Genomic DNA, 17,817 nt, shown 5'->3' with positions numbered 1-17,817 from the left:
AAAGAAGCTATTTTCGACTTCCCCCTCTCACCTCTGGAGCTGGAGTCCATGCCCTCATTATAGGAGACCCCAAACAATAGACGTTTCTTCTCTGCATAGCTGGAAAGGGGGGGAGGACGGAGGACTAGCACTCATCTTGCAGGTCAGCTGCTGTCCTTGGTCCTGGTGGGGGAGCATGTCAAGGAACAGAGGACAAGAAAAAAGAGTGAGGTCCTGAGGGGAGGGGGGTGTCTCTATACCACAGCATTTAGGACACCAAATGGGAGTGCTTAATTCTGAAGAGCAGGGCTCAGGGTGGCCATATTGACCCTCCCTGCCCAGGGAGAAAAGGAGGAGAAAGGCCAATCAGAAAATGGATAAAAGAGATTCCAGAGCGTGTTGTCATTGGGGAAGGAGATTTGGTGGCGTCAAGAGGTAACCCTTGCTTTCCTTTCCCGTCCAGAAGCTGTACAGGCCCCAGTCCCTGGTTTTCCGCACAGAGAGGCTGTCCTGTCCTTCAGGCAGTTGGATGACCTTGTCTTCTTCTGCAATGGAGGTGCTGAGTGAGGGGACTGGAGAGAGATGAAAGCAGGATAAAAATTAAACACTGACTCCTCATCTTCTCCACCCACCACATGGGAACATCTCCACTCCATCTACGGGGCTTGCTTTGCAAAACCAAAATTGTATGTCAGATGGTTCTGAGTCCCACCCCTGATGGGAAACTTCTCCACTGCACCCCAGAGGTTTAAATGCAGGTCTAGACCCCTCAGATGTCACAGAGACATTCCCTCTGAGGGGTCTCATAATGTTCTGTCCCCTTTTCTGACCTGAGTCCTCATGGAGCTAGGAGACATCAAAGAGTGACCCATCTAGACCCCGTCAAAGTCCAGTACAGCTCACCAGTTTGTTGAGTTCTTGGATCTGGTTCCCTGGATGCAGTCAGGTGAAATTCTCCCTCCTTGGGGTCAGGTATGAAGAGATTCACCAGGGAAATAGACCATGTTCTGCAGCTGCCAATCCCTGGATTTGTTCACCTCTGTCCTGTCCATCATGATCAGCCGCTGAAGAGCTTTGCAGCCACACACTTACCTGTGTTGGTTCAGCTGCATATTCTTCTCTTAGCCAAGCTGCTTTTCAATTTGCACAGAGGGTGGAACGGATGCTTCTCCAGACAAATATTATGCACACGGGTCTACAGCTCCCATTATTATAGGCGAACTAGTACATGCACAAGAATGCCTATGGTAACATACACTTAAATAAATGCAAACAGTAAGCCTTTTTTATTTAAAAAGTGTTTATTTATAATTCCTCTCTCTGTTTCCTCTCTGTTCATTTTGATGGCCAACTGCTAAGCAGGGAGCAGAGACACAAGATCTTTCAGGAGGAGGCAGGACTCCCATCAGGATGTGTGAAACGCTGCCAAGTGCACGGTGCTGTCAGAAGGTGTGGAAACTCACCTGGCAGGTAGTCCTGAGAGGCTCATTGACACCAGAACTGCCTGGCAAGAAATAGACTTCTGCTCCTACCAGCAAGTGGATGGGAAGGGGAACCGGAGAGCCTTTGAGCATCCCTCCTTAGGGCCGAACAGCCTGGCACTCCAGTCGGAAGAGTGCATTGGGGAGGGCAAGCAAAATGCCTCTCCTCAAGCAGAGAGAACCAGCCGGGCTTCACTCACAAGCCTGGATCTGCCCACTGCCTTGCTCGGATGATGAATTCATCAGCCCAGCCAAGTCGACAGAAGCCTTCCCTCCGAAAACCCCAACACACAATTCAGGGTTGTGCTGGAAAAAAGAGGCACTAGTTGAGGTGCTTCAGTTTCATTTCTTTCTCCCTTTCAAAACAGTTTGGCATCTGTGCAGAAGGGGAAACTGAGGCTCCTCAAGACGACTGGCCTGGAGGGAGGATGACAATTTCTTTGAGGCTGAGCAAAAAAAACCCCTCAATGGCAACATGGAATGAAATGAACACCGAAAACATTAAAGCTTTTATAAAAAACACCATATGGACAATACATTTATTTATTTTGCCCTCTCTCTGTTGTATGAACAAATTACATCAAGCTGAAGATAAATACAATGAACTTAAAAACAACAATAAGAGAGCCCCTTGGAGTGATGGCAACCGCTCAGCTCCCTTCTCCCATCTGCAAACAGACCGTGGCCCTTTTAAGGTCCTTTTGTGTCTTTGCAGAAGGCGAAATGGGGGCTCCTCCAGGTGACTGAGATGGAAGGAGAGAGGCAACTCCCATAAGCCTGAGCAAAAACTTGCATGCAAGAAAGATGCCCCACGGTAAATGGAAGGAAATGAACATTGAACAATAAAGGCAATTAATTGATCATTACTATCCCTGCAAAGATAACAGGTCTGACAGGGGGAGGCAAGACCCCCATTGGGACCCCAGAAATATTGTCGATTGCCCCCTGCTGTTTGAATATGCAAGAACTTACCTGGCCAAGAGGCTTGAGATGCTCCAGAAGGGCTGATCTGCCCAACAGCTGATCACCTCCCTTCACCCAGCAGCTGATGGATGGTGAACTGAGCCAGTGAGCCTTCCAGCATCTCTAATCAGGGCTGCTCAGCCGAACAGAGGGGACCCCCACCCAGATGGGGAGGGGGAAGGGGCAGTGGACATGGCCTTCAGGATGCCTTTCCTGGCACAGAGGGAACCAGGCTTCTCTTGCAGGTCTGGATTTGCCCCACAGTGGCCGTCGTTGCATGACTTTTTGCTCACGGGTTGTGGCCGGATCCTGCTTCAGTTTATTCCCTGATCTCTACATGCATTTTTGAGGGTGTTATAATTTTCCTCTTTTTCCCCCATGTCTTTCTCAGTCCCTGTCCCCTGGGCAGTTCTTCTGAGACCGCCTTATCCCCAATATTTTCTGGAAGCCAATTTGTAACCCCACTCTTCCTGGTGCACATTGTTTCACCTGCTCATTCCCACCCACCTCTTGAGGTTTAGACTGCTGTCACCATCACTCCACACCTGCACCTCCCCTCATGCTGAAGAAGATGGGCCGTTTCACTTTTCAGGTGTTTTAGAGGCACTAAAATGTCAATGTATTATGCCAACTTGAAATGATCAGTCAGTCGTGTTCTCTAATTTCTCAGTGCTCCATTTTTTAAAAGTCTCTAGTCCTTTTCGTGGGTCTATCTTTATGAGGGAATGAAAGAACTAGAGACTTACTTCAAAAACAGAAGAAAGGAAATTGAGAGAACTTGGTTGACACAAGTCATTGCATTATATCAATACTTTGGGACCTTTAGAAAAAATTCTACCACCAGAAACAACAGCATGTAAAGTATGTGGGAGAAAAAATGAACTCGTCCACACAACAGGAGAAGAGCTGTGCAAAAGAACTAGGTCCAAACCGATTTCAAGGCCTCTGAATTGGCTGCCATGGCAACCAGGAGTGAGTCGAGTGGGCAGAAATGCCCCGTCTTGCTCTGCAGATGAACGTGTCAGACTGGCACAAAGTTGACTGAAGGGCTGATTCAGAAAGCCCCAGAAAGCAGCTCAGGGGTGGGAGGGAGAGACAGCAGGCAAGCTCAGAGCATTTTAGGCTCACTTCCTTCCCCTCTCAAGACACTTTTACACCTGAGCAGAAGAGGAAATTGATGTTCCACCAGATGACTAAGTGACAATGAGGGAATACTACAATTCCCATGAGGCTGAGTGAAAATGTGCACGCATGAAATACCTCAATGATACAACAAAAGAAATTCAATAACCAACAGAAAGACTTTTAAAATAGTGCAGTATTTATAATCACTCTGTGAACGATTGGCTTGTTCTTCGCATATTTGTAGGATCCAGTGTTGGTTGGTGAGCAGAGATGACAGGACTGTGTGGGAGGGGGAAACCCAGACTCCCCACTGAGTGTGTGAGAAGAAGACGCATGTGTGCAGTACTGACCACACTGTTTGAATGTGCAAAGACTTAACCAAAGAAAAGGGTCTGTGGCTCATGAACAGCTCCAATGAAGGCTCAGCTCTGTGGCCACAACCGGGGAGTAGAACAGGAGGCCGCCTGGCAGGTGTCTGAACATCCCGATGTGGGGCTGCCCCACTTAGCAGACAGGAGCCACCACTAGACAGCACAGAGTGGAGCAGAAAGAGGAATGGCCAGCCTGGCCCAGCAGCTGACAGCAGGACCCTCAATCCCTCAAGTCACTCACCTTTGTGACAGGAGGGGTCATCCATGCTGAAGACACAGGGTGGGTTGGAAAGAGGGGGTCCCCCCTGCTTCCAATGGATGGGCCCAAGCCATTCCATTTGCCCCATGGATCCATTGTAATGAGCCACCACCTGAGGGAAGGAGAGGCCAGATCCTGATCATAAATCCAGGCTGCACCTTCCTCCACTTCGTTTGCACCTTCTCATAATCCCATTCAGATACAAAGGCTTGGAGGCCCAGATGTTTCACCTCCCACCACCCCCAAGACCCCCAAACCCACCCAGAGTTTGTGGCACAGGCAAACCAATGCTGAGACCCAGTGAGGCTGTGTGGGGCTCTCCCTTGCCTACCATGAACAGCACTCCCCACCCCACAGACACACACCTGGTACTGTCCACTCTGCAAGTCTCCCATGCTCCACAGGTAGAAATCTGCTTCCCTCTTATTGTGCTCATTTATGCTCACCATCCCAGTGACACCTGGATGGGGGACAGAAGGGAGGGAGACTCATGTCATTTCTACTTGGCCTCTGGCACCAGCTGCCAGTCAGGAATCACGGTTGAGATTCCCTTCTAACAGGCTCTGAAGGGGGGAAAGGCTCCTGTCTACAGCCACACACCCCTTCCCCCTCCCCCTCCCACCTGTTCCCCCGGGCCTGATGGGACTCTGCCTCATCTCAGTCTCAAGCTAGTTTTGTACCTTCCCCCTTTGGCACCCATTTCAGCAGTCAAATCAACCTGCTTATCTTTTCCCACTCCCACCACCATCTCATACCCTGGATTGTCAGGCTCCTCATCTTTTCCAGGATGTGGCTGGTATTCCGCTTGGATCCACCTTCATGCAGCGTCTCAATCAGTGCCCTGATGTATAACAGCAGCCCATCATGGAAGCAGCCAGCCACCAGGTTCTTGTGCTAGAGAGAACCAGAGAGAGAGAAGAGAGAGAGAGATTGAGAAGATTCCCCATCCCCCTCACCCAACTCCCCTGTCCTGTAGGCAGCCATTCCCTGAGACGAGGCAGAGATAACCATCAGAGGACCTTCTAGAAACAGCTCTGGGGGTGGATCCAGAAGAAGAGGCAGGTGGTGACCAATGGATCCTGGATCCTGAATTGGTCCAGACCAGCAGCTTCTCTCTCAGAGGCATGGAATCTGTGCCCACCTTGGCCCTACCCTGCCTCAGGCAAGCTCAGCTGTAGCAGCCCACCTAAAACATGGGGCTTGGGATTTATTGAGGGATGCATCCTTGGAGGCAGTCTGCCTCACTTCCACTTGTGGGCTGGAAAACACACAGGATACATTGCAGCAAATCCCTCTCTTTCAGGCTGTATTACAGCCTTTCTGAGCTGTTTTACCATTGAGAAACCCCTGAACCATTCCTCAGGCTTTGAGAGATTCTGGACATTGTATGACTGTGCAGAAGATGGTTGGGAAGCTACCTGGGGCCTCTCTCCTTCCCACCCCTTCGAGGCCCATCATTGGCCATTTTGGGAGCAGGAGGGGAGTCAACATGACCATATGATAATATTACCCAATAAATGTTTAACACATTTAAATAAAATATATTATGAATTAATTACCACCCATTCAAGAAGCCCTTCTGGGGTCATCAAAAAAACCAAGGCTTCATGACACCCAGGTTGAGAAAGTCTACTCTATTATCTGGGGATGGGATCAGTGACAATAATGGATGAAGGAAAGAAAGATCCCTCTGCCAAAGGATTATTGGACACAGGTCTGACATCAAAAACCACAAAACTGAAATGTAGGGGAACACTTCAGGGTTTCAGGACATTCAATAAGGGACCTGAAAGTAGCTGTTTTATTGCAACAGAACTTCAAGAACAGGCTAGAAAGGGAGATTGCAGAAATGCCAGCATTACAACACTCAAAACAATTACATACCCTGGACTCATCAAGGACATAGGTTTTTTTTATCTCACTGTGCACGCTAACCTTGTTTAACTCGTGTACCCACATTCCTCATAATTTATTTTAATTGGGACAATGTGACTATTAGTAATATATAATGTAATTTTGAATTTAACTCTCTGATCTCAGGACAAAATAGCTGCCAGCTCAGCTTCTACTTGCTGGAATATTTCACACTTGGGTGGAGACAGATGGGGCGAGCAGCAAATGGTTAGAGTTAGCCATTAGTCACTAACATAGACAGTTTTATTTCTCATGCTTTGGTGAACAAGTGAATTCGAAGGGACTGATGGGTTGTTTTAGCAAAGAATTATCATATGGCTGTAGTTGGATGCTGTGACACAGTTTACTAATTTAATAGAATTAACTTTATATTTCCACCTTCATGATGGTAGTTCTTAGTCTGACGAAGAGTGCTTGCACTCGAAAGCTCAAGCCTTGAATAAATATTTGTTGGTCTTAAAAGTGCCATTAGACCCTGATTTTGTTTTGTTGGGTGACCCAAGGCAACCCTGCAGCACACCATGAAAGCGAGGCAGTGTATGGTCAGAAGGGCAAGAGGGAGTAAAACCCAGCCCCAAGGCCAATCCCTGGCCCCTAAAATGCTCCCAGCTCCATCCAGGCATCTCCACTGAGAAAGGACCCCCAGGAAAGGGTCACACAGAGCCACCCCCAGTTGGCCCAGCCAGCCCTGGATTCCAGGAACTCAGCACCAAGCACCCAATCTCCAAAGCTCTGACCCCAAGACAAATGGAGGACCCTAAAGGGAGAAGAAGAAGCCCTGTCTTTGCACCAAGGGGTGGGGGGCACTCAGCCCTTCTTTCTCTGGAGTCATTAGAAACACACAGCATCCCAGGACGCCCAGAAGAGAAAACACTTTAAGGACAGTAAGCAAGAAAAGCAGGTGGAAACAGAGGATGTCTATAGAATCATAGAATCATAGAGGTGGAAGGGGTCATCCAGGCCATCTAGACCAATGGCCTCCTCAATGCAGGATCAGCCTAGAGCATCCAGAATAAGAATCTGTCCAGCCTCATCTTGAAGACTGTCAGTGAGGGGGAGCTCACCCTCTCCTTAGGCAGCCAGTTCAACTGCTGAACTATTCTGTGAACATCTTTTCCTGATAATTAGACAATATGGTTCTCCCTGTAGTTTAAATCCATTACTGGGGATTATATCCACTGCTGTCCAGAAGAGAGAACCACAAAGAAGGTTATTTCCACAACCTGCCTGGAGTGAATGAAGGCTAAGGGAGCCTCTTGACCTGGCCCCAGCAACCCCACCCAGGTGACTGGCCTGCAAGGGGCAGCCACAGCTACCCTCTGACACCCCCAAACTGATCTCCTGTGGTTATTTCTTCTTCATGGAAGGAGATTCCCCTGGCCAAGGTGAGAAGGGAGTTTTGCCTCTGATCTCTCTCCCCTCTCTTCTCCCAAAGGCCCATGTGCTCCCTCCCATAACAACAAAGCAGAGAGGAAGAAGGGAGGCAGGGAGGCGGGGATTTACCCGGGAGTCATTGAGTGACACTCCAAAGTCCCTCTGGGCACGCAGGATCAGCTCGCTTTGGAAGCGCTGGTATTCGGGGGTCTGGGGCTGATGGAAAGTGACGATCAGCACCGTCTGCAAGGGGAGAAAAGGGGGAGGGGAGAATTAGGGGCTAAGAACCAGGCAGGAGACAAAGACCTTGGGGGGGGGGGAGGTTTAGAGAGGACACAAAAGGATCAGGTGGCTGATTTGATCTAGTCCAGCATCCCATCTCACTCAGCCCCCAACTGGTTCCCCTGGACACAGAGACGAAAGAGGGCCCCGAGACCTTCCCAGGTGTTGCCTCCTGCCACTTGTGCTTAAAGGTATGGTGCCTCTGGATGGGGGGGGGGGAGTCTGCTTCTCCTGGCTAATACCTATTCTTATCATCTTGTGAATGAATCTGTCTAACTCCTGCTCCATACACTGGCAGCGAATACAAACATTTATTTGCTTTTGAAGTATTTCCTATGTGGCCCCAAGTTAGGCATAATTTTATAAACTTCCATTCCCTCCTCCCCAGTCATCTCCCCCTCTTCTAAACTGGACTCAGAGGAAAGTGCTCCAATTTCTCTGTTTTTGCCATTGGCTTCTTGAGCATCTTCCTCAGCTGTTCTGTGGTCTGGTCCCCAGAGGGGAGCAGAAGTCCTGAGCTGCTTCCCTTCCCAGTTTCTGCCTTCAGTCTACAGCTCCAACAGCCCCCGGCCAACCCTTCAGCACTGCTTGTCTCCATAGGCCCCTGCCCCCTCTGGCCAGCTCTGGAGGTCTCAGAGAATCAAACAGGCCCAAAGGCTGGCCTGATGAGGAGCAGAAGCTGAGGCTGCTTGAATATATTTTCTAACTGTGTGCCTCCCTCCATCTCCCCGCATGGCTCCCTTCCACCCTGTTGCTAGGCCCAGGCCCCTCCTGAGCTCTGCCCTTGACCAGTTGCATGACTTTGCCTCAGTCTCCCCATGGCTGAGTTCCTGCTGCCCCCTCCTCCTGTCCTCTCCTCTATGCTGCTTGTTCTCCATCCTTAGAATGGCCTTCCCCTCTTTGACTTTGAAACCCTTCTCACAACCAATTAATGCTAATTTCTTCCTGGAACTCCAGCAAATATGTCTCAGACAAACATGCACCCACAGCCTTCCTCCTCAGCCCTGCCCCATGGCCCAGTGGAGGTGTGGGGCTAGCCAGGCGTTGCCTGACATGGAGGAAGACCAGCATCCCATCCCAAGATGGAGCCTCTACTGGATCTCAAGCCCAGAAGGTTTTGACCCCAATTATATCAGCAGCTGGACTGATGTGAGTTCTGCTCACATGCGGATGCATTGCTTCCCCCCCCCCAAAAAAAAAACCTTTGCCAAGCACCCAGCCAAGAAAAATTCCAGAGAGTTCAGGTCAGTAGATCCCCCTTGTTGAAGGTTCAGCCGCACTCTTGACTATGCATAGAGTCCAAAAGGGAAAAGATCTCTGCCCCTGCACAGAAGCACTGCTGGCTTCATTCTGGCTCCATATATGAAATCATGAGCCTCCCCAGATCCGACAACAGAATACATGAGAACACACCCAAGAGATTAAGGGGCAGCACATCTTGCTGGAATTGTCACCCCTCCCCCCCAGAGACTCACCTGGAAGGCCTCTTGGAGGCCTCCCGAATCCAGGCCCTCCTTGCTTTGCCAGGGCTTGGCTGTCTCACAGTGCCCCGCAGCTTCCAGGCTTCCCCCCAAAGGGTCCAGGTAGATGAAGACATAATCACCATTGGTCATGTTTTGAGCTTGTGCCAGCCGCATCATCTGCTGCACCATCTCTGGGGACCCATTGATGAAGACCACTGAGGAGAAACCACATCGGCGGGAGAAACATGTGTCAGATGCAGGCAAGGAAGGGAGTCTGGGCTGCTGGGCAGAGAGGAGCCACGTACTCATCAGGCCTCCATGCAGCACAAGCCTGGCCTCAAGAGGCTGGCCAAGGACCTCTGCAAGGTCCAAGTAGGGAAGTCCTTCCTTGGGCTTCTGGTTCCCTCAAAGGGAGGAGGAGTTTAATTGCTCTTTGAAACTACAGTCACTTTTAAATACTAATCACAAGAAAAAAACACTCGTGAAGGCAAGAAGCAGCAGGAGACAAGCAGAAAAACCAGAACAGACAAACGCTCTGGAAAGCCTCCAGGGCACTGCATACAACCCTGCAATTAAACATTGAGCACTTTAAGCCCCAGAATGTGCCCAGGGCAGGTCTGGAAGAAGAAGGGGGTACAACACAGACAACACTGGGATGAGATGGGTTGCCAGGGAACTCGGGACCAGGGATGGACACTCAGCCGTGTGATGGGCAGATCTTCTCCTGGCCTGGCCTGAATGTATTGCTCGCCACTTTCATTGGGGGATCCAGAGTCAGGCACTAAAAAAAGAAGAGAAACCCCTTCCTGTGTTCTGACTCCCTCTGCCTTAAGACAGGGGCGCCCTGTTGTTCCAGGGGGAGAAGCCAGATCCTTCACCTGGATCCATTTCAGATCTTCTGGATCCGATTGTGCCAGTCCCTTGAGAAGACTAATCCCTTGGCCAAGATGAGGAGACCCCCCCTCCCACTGGGTCGCGGCGCACCCAGGACCGCTTCCTCCCCCCCCCCCCCAAAAAAAAAACCCAACCCTCCCGCTGCTGCCGCCGCCCCGGACTCCCAGCCGACCTCCCCGGGTGGCTCCTGCCGGGCGGGCAGCGGGGAGAGGCTCCGTCTGGGGGACTCACCCCGTCCCTTGGCTCGGATGGAGCGGAGAGCCTCGTCCAGCCCAGCGTCGAGCTCGATGAAGTAGTCGCTGCTCCGTAACCAACCGAAAGGGTCGCGCAACCATCGGAAATAGCGCTGGAAATCCGTGACCTGGCTACTGACGGCACCGACAATGTGCGAGGTCCAGTTGAAGTGCCCGTTCAGGTGCTCCACAAGGGCCGCGAGTTCTTCGCTCCCGCCCGGGCCGGCGTACACTGCGGTCGCTAACTCAAAAGGCTCGTAGACCTCGCCGGCCAAGAGGAAAGGCAGCCCCCAGCGCTGGGCCCAGTCACTCACCGCGATTTCTGTGAAGTCGCAGCCGAGGCCGAGCAGCACGTCGGGGTCCCGGGAGCGCTTCAGCTTCCAGATGTTCTCCAACGCCAAAGGCCACGAACAGCCGCCGTCCTCAGCAGTCGGGGCGAAGGCGATGGTGACGTTGAGGCCGGCGCGGCTCAGCTGGGGCTCCAGCGCTTCCAGGGCCAGCTCCAGGGCGGGCGCCACGCGAGGCCAGGCCCAGAAGTAGCGCAGGTCGCGCTCGGGCACGACCACCCCCACGGTCACCTCCGACTGGGCCGGGGCGGCGGAGGGCAGCAGGGTGAGCGCCTGCAGGAACAGCGGCAGGGAGGCCATAGGGGTTCTGCGCGATGCCCTCCTTCACTCATGGGAACCGGAGCCTCTCCGGGCGGAGAAAAGACCCTCCTGTCCCTCCCTCCGGACGCCGGGTGGGGAGCGGGGGCGGTGCCGCTGTCGGAAGACGCCTTCTCCACCTCTGGGCGAGAGGATTAGAGTTTTGTAGCCAGACGGTGCAGCCTTCAGGGCCTCCGACCGGCAGCCGCTCCTCCTTCTGCCGTTCTTCCGAGGACTCCTCAGGGTGCCTGACTCCTCACACTGCGGGAGAGAGCCACACAACAGCAACAGGCAAGGAGCAGACATGGAGCCCAACACTTCTGTGTCCTCGTAATATTCCAAATGTCCCCACTTGGCAGAGGACAAAGGGAGGGTTGTGGACTCAGCAAGGCCCCAGCCTCCATCGGGGGTGACCGAAGACAGCCCAAGGCCTCCAGAAGACTCAAGACTCAAGGCCTCCCAAACCCACAAACTGAGGGCATATTTATATGAAAAGATAAATACTTTGGTGAAATTGAAAGTAGAGGCATCATGCAACCATTTTCCTAAAAGACAATTTTTGCTAACCTTAGAAATTCACTACAGAAAAACCTCCAGCCAAAGAGCTCCTCGCAAAAAGCCATGTGCCTTGATGATGATGATGATGATGATGATGATGCTAACTGTTCAGTCATGTCTGACCCTCGGCGATTCTATAGGAAAGTCTCTGCCCTGGCTCTGACTGCATCTTTTAGTTGGTTCATGGTCACCCCTGTATCGGCTTTGATCGTGTCAAGCCAGCAAATCCTTTGGCGACCACGTTTCCTTTTGCAGCTGACCATGCCGAGCATTAATGGTTTTTCTAATGAGTTTGATCGCATCCTGTGTCCAAAACAGGTGAGCTTTAGCTGCAACATCTTTCCTTCCAATGACGCATCATAATTCGAAGGCATCTATTCTCCCGTCTTCCTTCTTCAGGGTCCAGCTTTCGCATCCATAGGTTCTTATGGGGAAGACAACGGGGTTGACCGGCCGGAACTTTTTGTTAAGGCTGATATCCTTACTCTTCCATATTTGGTTCATGCCTAACATTGCCTTCTGACCCAGTTTAATTTGCCGTTTGATTTCACGGCTGCATCCACCACTTTGATTGATCATAGACCCAAGAAAGATGAAATCATCAATACATTCAATATTCTTGTTGTCAATCGTGACTTTGGTGCTACTGCCAGTCATTGTCATGATCTGGGTCTTTTTGATATTTAGGTATAATCCCATCATTTCACTTTCTTCTTTTAGTCTCTTTATCAAGGCTGAAGACCTTCAAATCAGCAAGGAGTGTTGTATCATCTGCAAAGCAGAAATTATTGATGCTACGACCTCCAATTTTGACTCCGATTGTAGATTCTTCCAGATTAAGCTTCCGCATTATTACCTCTGCACATCACCCTGCCAACAAAAGTGCATCTAGTCAAGGCTATGGTCTTCCCAGTTGCAATGTATGGCTGTGAAAGTTGGACTATAAGGAAGGCCGAGAGTCAAAGAATTGAGGCTTTTGCTCTGGTGCTGGAGAAGACTCCTGCGAGTCCCTTGGACTGCAAGGCGAACAAACCGGTCAGTCCTAGAGGAGATCAGCCCTGACTGCTCCTTAGAAGGCCAGATCCTGAACTCAAATACTTTCGCCACCTGATGAGAAGGAAGGACTCCCTGGAGAAGAGCCTAATGCTGGGAGCGATCGAGGGCAAAAGAAGAAGGGGACAACAGAGAATGAGGTGGCTGGATGGAGTCACTGAAGCAGTGGGTGCAAACTTAAATGGACTCCAGGGAATGGTAGAGGACAGGAAGGCCTGGAGAATCAATGTCCATGGGGTTGCGATGGGTCGGACATGACTTTGCAACTAACAACAACAATTACCTCTGCATATAGGTTAAAAAGAAAGGGTGATAAGATACACCTTTGTCTCCCTCCTTGGCTGACCTTGAACTAATCAGTGTCTCCATATATTGTTCCTACTGTGGCCTCCTGGTTGGTGCAGAATGAACCGATGAGGTGGGTGAAGTGGGGTGACACTCCCAATTCATTTAAGGCATCCCATAGCTTCTTGTGATCAACACAGTTGAATGCTTTAGAATGATCAATAAAGCATAGAGAGATGGCCTTTTGATATTCAGGTGTTTTTTCAAGAATCCACCGCGTTTGCAATGTGGTCTCAGGTGCCGCAGCCATGTCAAAAACCAGCCTGGAAATCTGGTAGCTGAGCATCAATGGTTGATTTGAGACGGTTCTGGATGACCTTCAATAAGATTTTACTTGCGTGGGAGATCAGGGCTCTAGGTCGATAGTTTGAGCAGATGTGAGCATCTCCTTTCTTTAATAATGGGATAGAAGTGGACCTTTTCCAGTCTATTGGCCATGTGCCAGCCTCCCAGACTTTTTGGCATAATGTTGTGATTGCTGCTCAACTCTAATTTCCCTCTAAAAAGCCAAGAAGCAGAAGACTCCGTTCTGATAGGACTCAGTGATGGGAGGGGTAAGGATGCCTGCCCCACTGATCCACTGACGGAGGGCCTGACCATCCTGGCAACCAGGCCTGGGTAAGGGAGATGAATACAGAACAGGCAGGGTCCCTGCACAGTCAGCATCAGGGGATTTCTTCTGCTACACTGAGGGCCACAGACCCAGAGCTAGGCAGGGACAACCACCATTTCCCATCCGCCCCTGGGGACACAAGATGGACGCCTGGGCAGTGGGAGGGAGGGTTTCCTGCTCTAGGTAGCAACAGAAGGACATTTAAGATATCTCTGTTAATCTGGGCTCAGGATCACCGCAGGAGATAAGGACAGCTATCAGGAAGGCCCAGAGGCATGAACATGACTGGAAAAAGTGGTTTTCTGAAGCACTCTGACTAACACACCACAAAAGCACAAGGCAGGCACGAGGCACCTACTCTCTAAACAGCAGAAAATAAAAAGAATGATAAAACTGATAAAATGTACTACAAAAGAATGATTTATTTGGATTTATTGGGGGATCCATATGCTAGAAAACACACATCCCAGCAAATCCTTTTTTTTTTACACTATATTATGGCTTTTCTCAACTGTTTTACCATTGAGAAACCCTTGAAACATTCTTTAGGCTTCAAGAAATTCCAGAAAGAGGCACAATTGTGCAGAATATAGTTGGGAAGCATTGCTGTGGACACGCCCACCTGGGAGGGGAGTCCATATATGGAGGGGGAGGGCATATATGGTCATATCACCCAATACTTGTTTAACATACTTTAAAAACACACTAAAATTAATTAGCTACTATCCATTCAGGAAATCCTTCTGGGGTTGTCAAGAAACCCTCCAGTTTCATAAAATCCGGGTTGAGAAATCCTACTCCATTATATGGGGTAGGAGTGGTGACACCAATGGAGAAAGGAAAGAAAGGTCCATCGAGGCCCGGGTGACACAACCGACCCTGCAGCTGACCATGAAGGAGGGGCCGTGTATAGTGGTTACCTACAGCCCCACGGTGCTGCCTCCAGCAGTGGCTCCTGTCTGCCAGGTGGGTAAGTTCTAAGTCGGGATAGTCACACACCTGTCAGGTGGCCTCCTGTTCTGCTCCCTGGTGGTGGCCACAGAGCCTTCAGATCTTGGTCCACTGATGCCTTTCCTTTGGGTATCTTTTTGCATCTTCGGGCAGTGTGGTCAGAATTTCACACATGCATCTTCTTCTCACACACCCAGTGGGGAGTCTGGGTTTCCCCCTCCCACAGTGTCCTGTCATCTCTGCTCACCATATAACAGCTGTTTTTAAAATATGCAAAGAAAAAGCTGATTGCTCTGACAGTGGTTATAAATGTTGTAATTTTTTAAAAAATCTTACTTCTTGTGATTTAATTTCCTTTGTCATGGGGAGAGATTGTGAGTAGGTGGGAAGGGAGTTTCTCACTGATGAGTGTCTCTCCAGGGGGGGTGGGGAGATCCTTTCCTGCTTTCCCCCCACATGCTGGAATAAGCTTCCAGAGGAGATCAGGGCCCTGATGGAACTTAAAAACTTCCACAGGGCCTGCAAAAGGGAGCTCCTCCACCAGGCATTTGGTTGAGGTTAACCTGAACACTGCTTCCCATTGCCCCCCCCCCCAGCCTCCCTCCTTCAACCATCACAACAGACTCATCCAGACTGCTTTCCCCTCTCTCCAGTCTCCTGACTGAGGTTCTCCGTTGCAGCTAGAGGGGAAGTTGTTTATCTGCATGGTGGGCAGGACAACCACCCTGTGTGCAGAACTGGGGTCTATGGTCTGGCCAGCTTCTGCAACAGAAAGCAAAGGAGGGGAAACCCGTCTCTTTACCCCACTGAGTCTCCTGCCCCAATGGCAACTCCCTCTGGGATCTCCTTTTATTCCATTTCTCATGGGCCTTCCTCCTCCTTCTCTCCTAGGACAGGGAGGGCTACCTGGGCTGCCCTGAGCCCTGCTCTTCCCAATTAGGGACTCCCATTTACTGCCCTGTATGCTGTGGTGCAAAGACTCATCCCCGCCATCCCTCCTCACCCTTTTTCTCTTCCTCTGATCCCTGACACCAGTGGTCCTCAACCTTTTTATCACTGGGGACCCGTCAATGCTTGGCAATTTTACTGAGGCCCAGGGGGGGGGTAGTCTACTCCTCTACTCTCTAACATTGCCCTAACGCTCTCTGTTGCAAACACATCTGTTTCTTACTCATTTTGCTCGCTTGTGGGTTCATTGTGCCTCACTATTTCTACAGCTACGTAGAAGTATTTGAGTCTTTTGCCTTTTGCCATTGCTGCCACCTGAGCCCCTGCTCCACTTGCTTTCCCACTGTCGCCCCTGGCTTCCTGCCGCCCGCTGGGGGGCGCTGCCAGCAGCAGCTGCACATTGCCAGGCCGAGTGGGATCCCCAGCCATGGCGGCCGCCAGAGAGCACTAAAGGTGAGCCGGCGGCAGAGTGGCAGGGCAGCCCCCGAGGCAGCAGCCAGGGGAGGAGGACGAGGAGGAGCCACGGCCCGGTACCGACTGATCCATGGACCGATACCGGTTCCCGGCCCGGGAGGTGGGGACCGCTGCTTGACACAATCCCTCAGCAGGACCATGGACAGCAGCTGGCATGCAATAAAAGGGTCTCCCCAACCATACACAGAAGAGGCATCTGCTGATTGGAGAATCTCTCTACCGGGAATTGGGCCCTGGGGCCTTCTATGGCCAGGAATGGGCTTCAGGCCCAGAGGTGAGAGGGGGAGAAGCAGCCAAGATGGCCTCTGCCTCCTGGTCTCAGTCGTCTTACTGGGGCCCCAGGGGGATCTTTGGGTCCTGACCTTGATTATCAGGGGATGGAGTCTCAAGCGTTGCCCTGTAGAGCCCCCTATACACAAGGGACCCCCTCACTGGCCTGGGGGCTCCTTTGGGAAGGACCCTGCTCCGACATGGCAGGTCAACCGGATCCAGGTCAATGAGCACATCAGACACAAAATATGGAATTGCCTTTGTGAAGTGCAGCTTTGCCATCCAGCCTGTGAGCTGCAGTTCCCGGGACCAAGAGGCAACGGAATGGGAGGGGGGCCTGCTGGGGGTGCTGTCTCCAGAGCCCCACACTTCTCCTGAGAAGGGAGCCCAGTCCTCCTGAGCCAGATGGGCATTTCCTGGGACTGCATCAGGACCACTCCATCTTCTTGCCCAGCCTGTTCCTCAGAGTGGGGCAGGCCAAGCACCCAGTGAGAGGGGAGGGTGGGAAAGGGTGGTTGCCACTCCCTGGCTGTGGGTCTTTGGCCCTTGATGTGGCAGAAGAAATACCCTGATGCTCACCTGATAGCCAGGATGGTCAGGCCCACCAGCAGTGGGTCAGTGGGGACCCAGGCATGCTCCCCCCACTCCCCTCACTGTCTCCTTACAGGCAGGGTCCTCACCCACTCCCTGCAGGAACTCCTCTGCCCCTCCCTGGCCTCTTCCCCACTAGAGGGGCTGGTGGGTTTTGGTCCGATGCGGGTGCATCTGGCTTTGGATCAGGATCAGTGCTTTGCCTGGCCTGATCTATTGAGTCTGGAGGAGGCTGCTTTGCAAGGTCTGAGGATTTGGCCATCTTTTGTCACTGCTGGGTTCTTAGCACTTGTAAGAGATGCAATGACGAAGGGAGCCCAGTCCTCCTGAGCCAGATGGGCATTTCCTGGGACTGCATCAGGACCACAGATGGGCCACCTCTAGCCCCCCCCCCCCGCATTCCTCCCTCCCACCAGAATAGTGAAAGGGCAGAAACCACAGGTAGGTTAACCAGTTTGTAGAAGTGCTGAGAATAAAACACTACAGAAGCTGGATAAAACAGTGCACGATAAGAGTTACCATTAGAGGACATTCCATCAGCTTATCATTTAGCACAGATTTAGTTTGATCATGCTTTTCTGGCCTTTTGTTCAGAGAGGCTCAGTTAACCAATTTCCCCATCATGCTCTTCACTTGTGCCTTCCTGACCACTATTCTGATCTCCCAAGGAAAACCTGAACCCAGATTAACATGGATATCTTGAGTGGCCTTCTGAGGACCCTGTTGCTGCCCGATGGCAGGAAATCCTCCCTCCATCTTCTTCCCCCCGAAGCATTAGCCAGCCATTTGGGCAGAGTCTGCACTTACTTTCTTTATTCCATTGTCAATCCTGTTGAATTCAGATCGCTTTGAACTCGGGTCTTCCTCTCCCCCCTCCTCCCCATTGAAACAGGAAAGTCTTCTGCACGTGGTTAGGGAGGCTCAGAAGGTGGGGGGGGGCTCTTTCTTTCTTTTCTTGAAGCCTCTTTCTTTCTTTTCTTGAAGGGGGGGGGGAGAAGCCAAGCAGGGAGCCTCTTTCTTTTCTTGGAGAGG

At 51.2% G+C, this 17,817-nt stretch overlaps 1 protein-coding gene across 1 annotated transcript in view; it reads right to left on the bottom strand.

The window, feature by feature from the left end:
- Window positions 1–11,439, bottom strand: part of LOC143841958 (atrial natriuretic peptide receptor 2-like) — a 75,760-nt gene extending 64,321 nt beyond the window's left edge. Inside the window, exons 1-3 of the mRNA XM_077346508.1 lie at window positions 10,337–11,439; window positions 9,224–9,426; window positions 7,596–7,709 (exon numbers count right to left, since the gene is read on the bottom strand). Of these exons, the coding sequence (XP_077202623.1) occupies window positions 7,596–7,709; window positions 9,224–9,426; window positions 10,337–10,985 (966 nt within the window). The 5' untranslated portion in view covers window positions 10,986–11,439. The remainder of the gene's footprint in view (window positions 1–7,595; window positions 7,710–9,223; window positions 9,427–10,336) is intronic.
- Between the last annotated feature and the right edge of the window lie 6,378 nt (window positions 11,440–17,817).

The sequence above is a fragment of the Paroedura picta genome, chromosome 7 (genome assembly GCF_049243985.1).
Source record: "Paroedura picta isolate Pp20150507F chromosome 7, Ppicta_v3.0, whole genome shotgun sequence".
In the NCBI taxonomy this organism is placed as follows: Eukaryota; Metazoa; Chordata; class Lepidosauria; order Squamata; family Gekkonidae; genus Paroedura; species Paroedura picta.
This window is presented reverse-complemented; position numbering and strand designations above follow the sequence as displayed.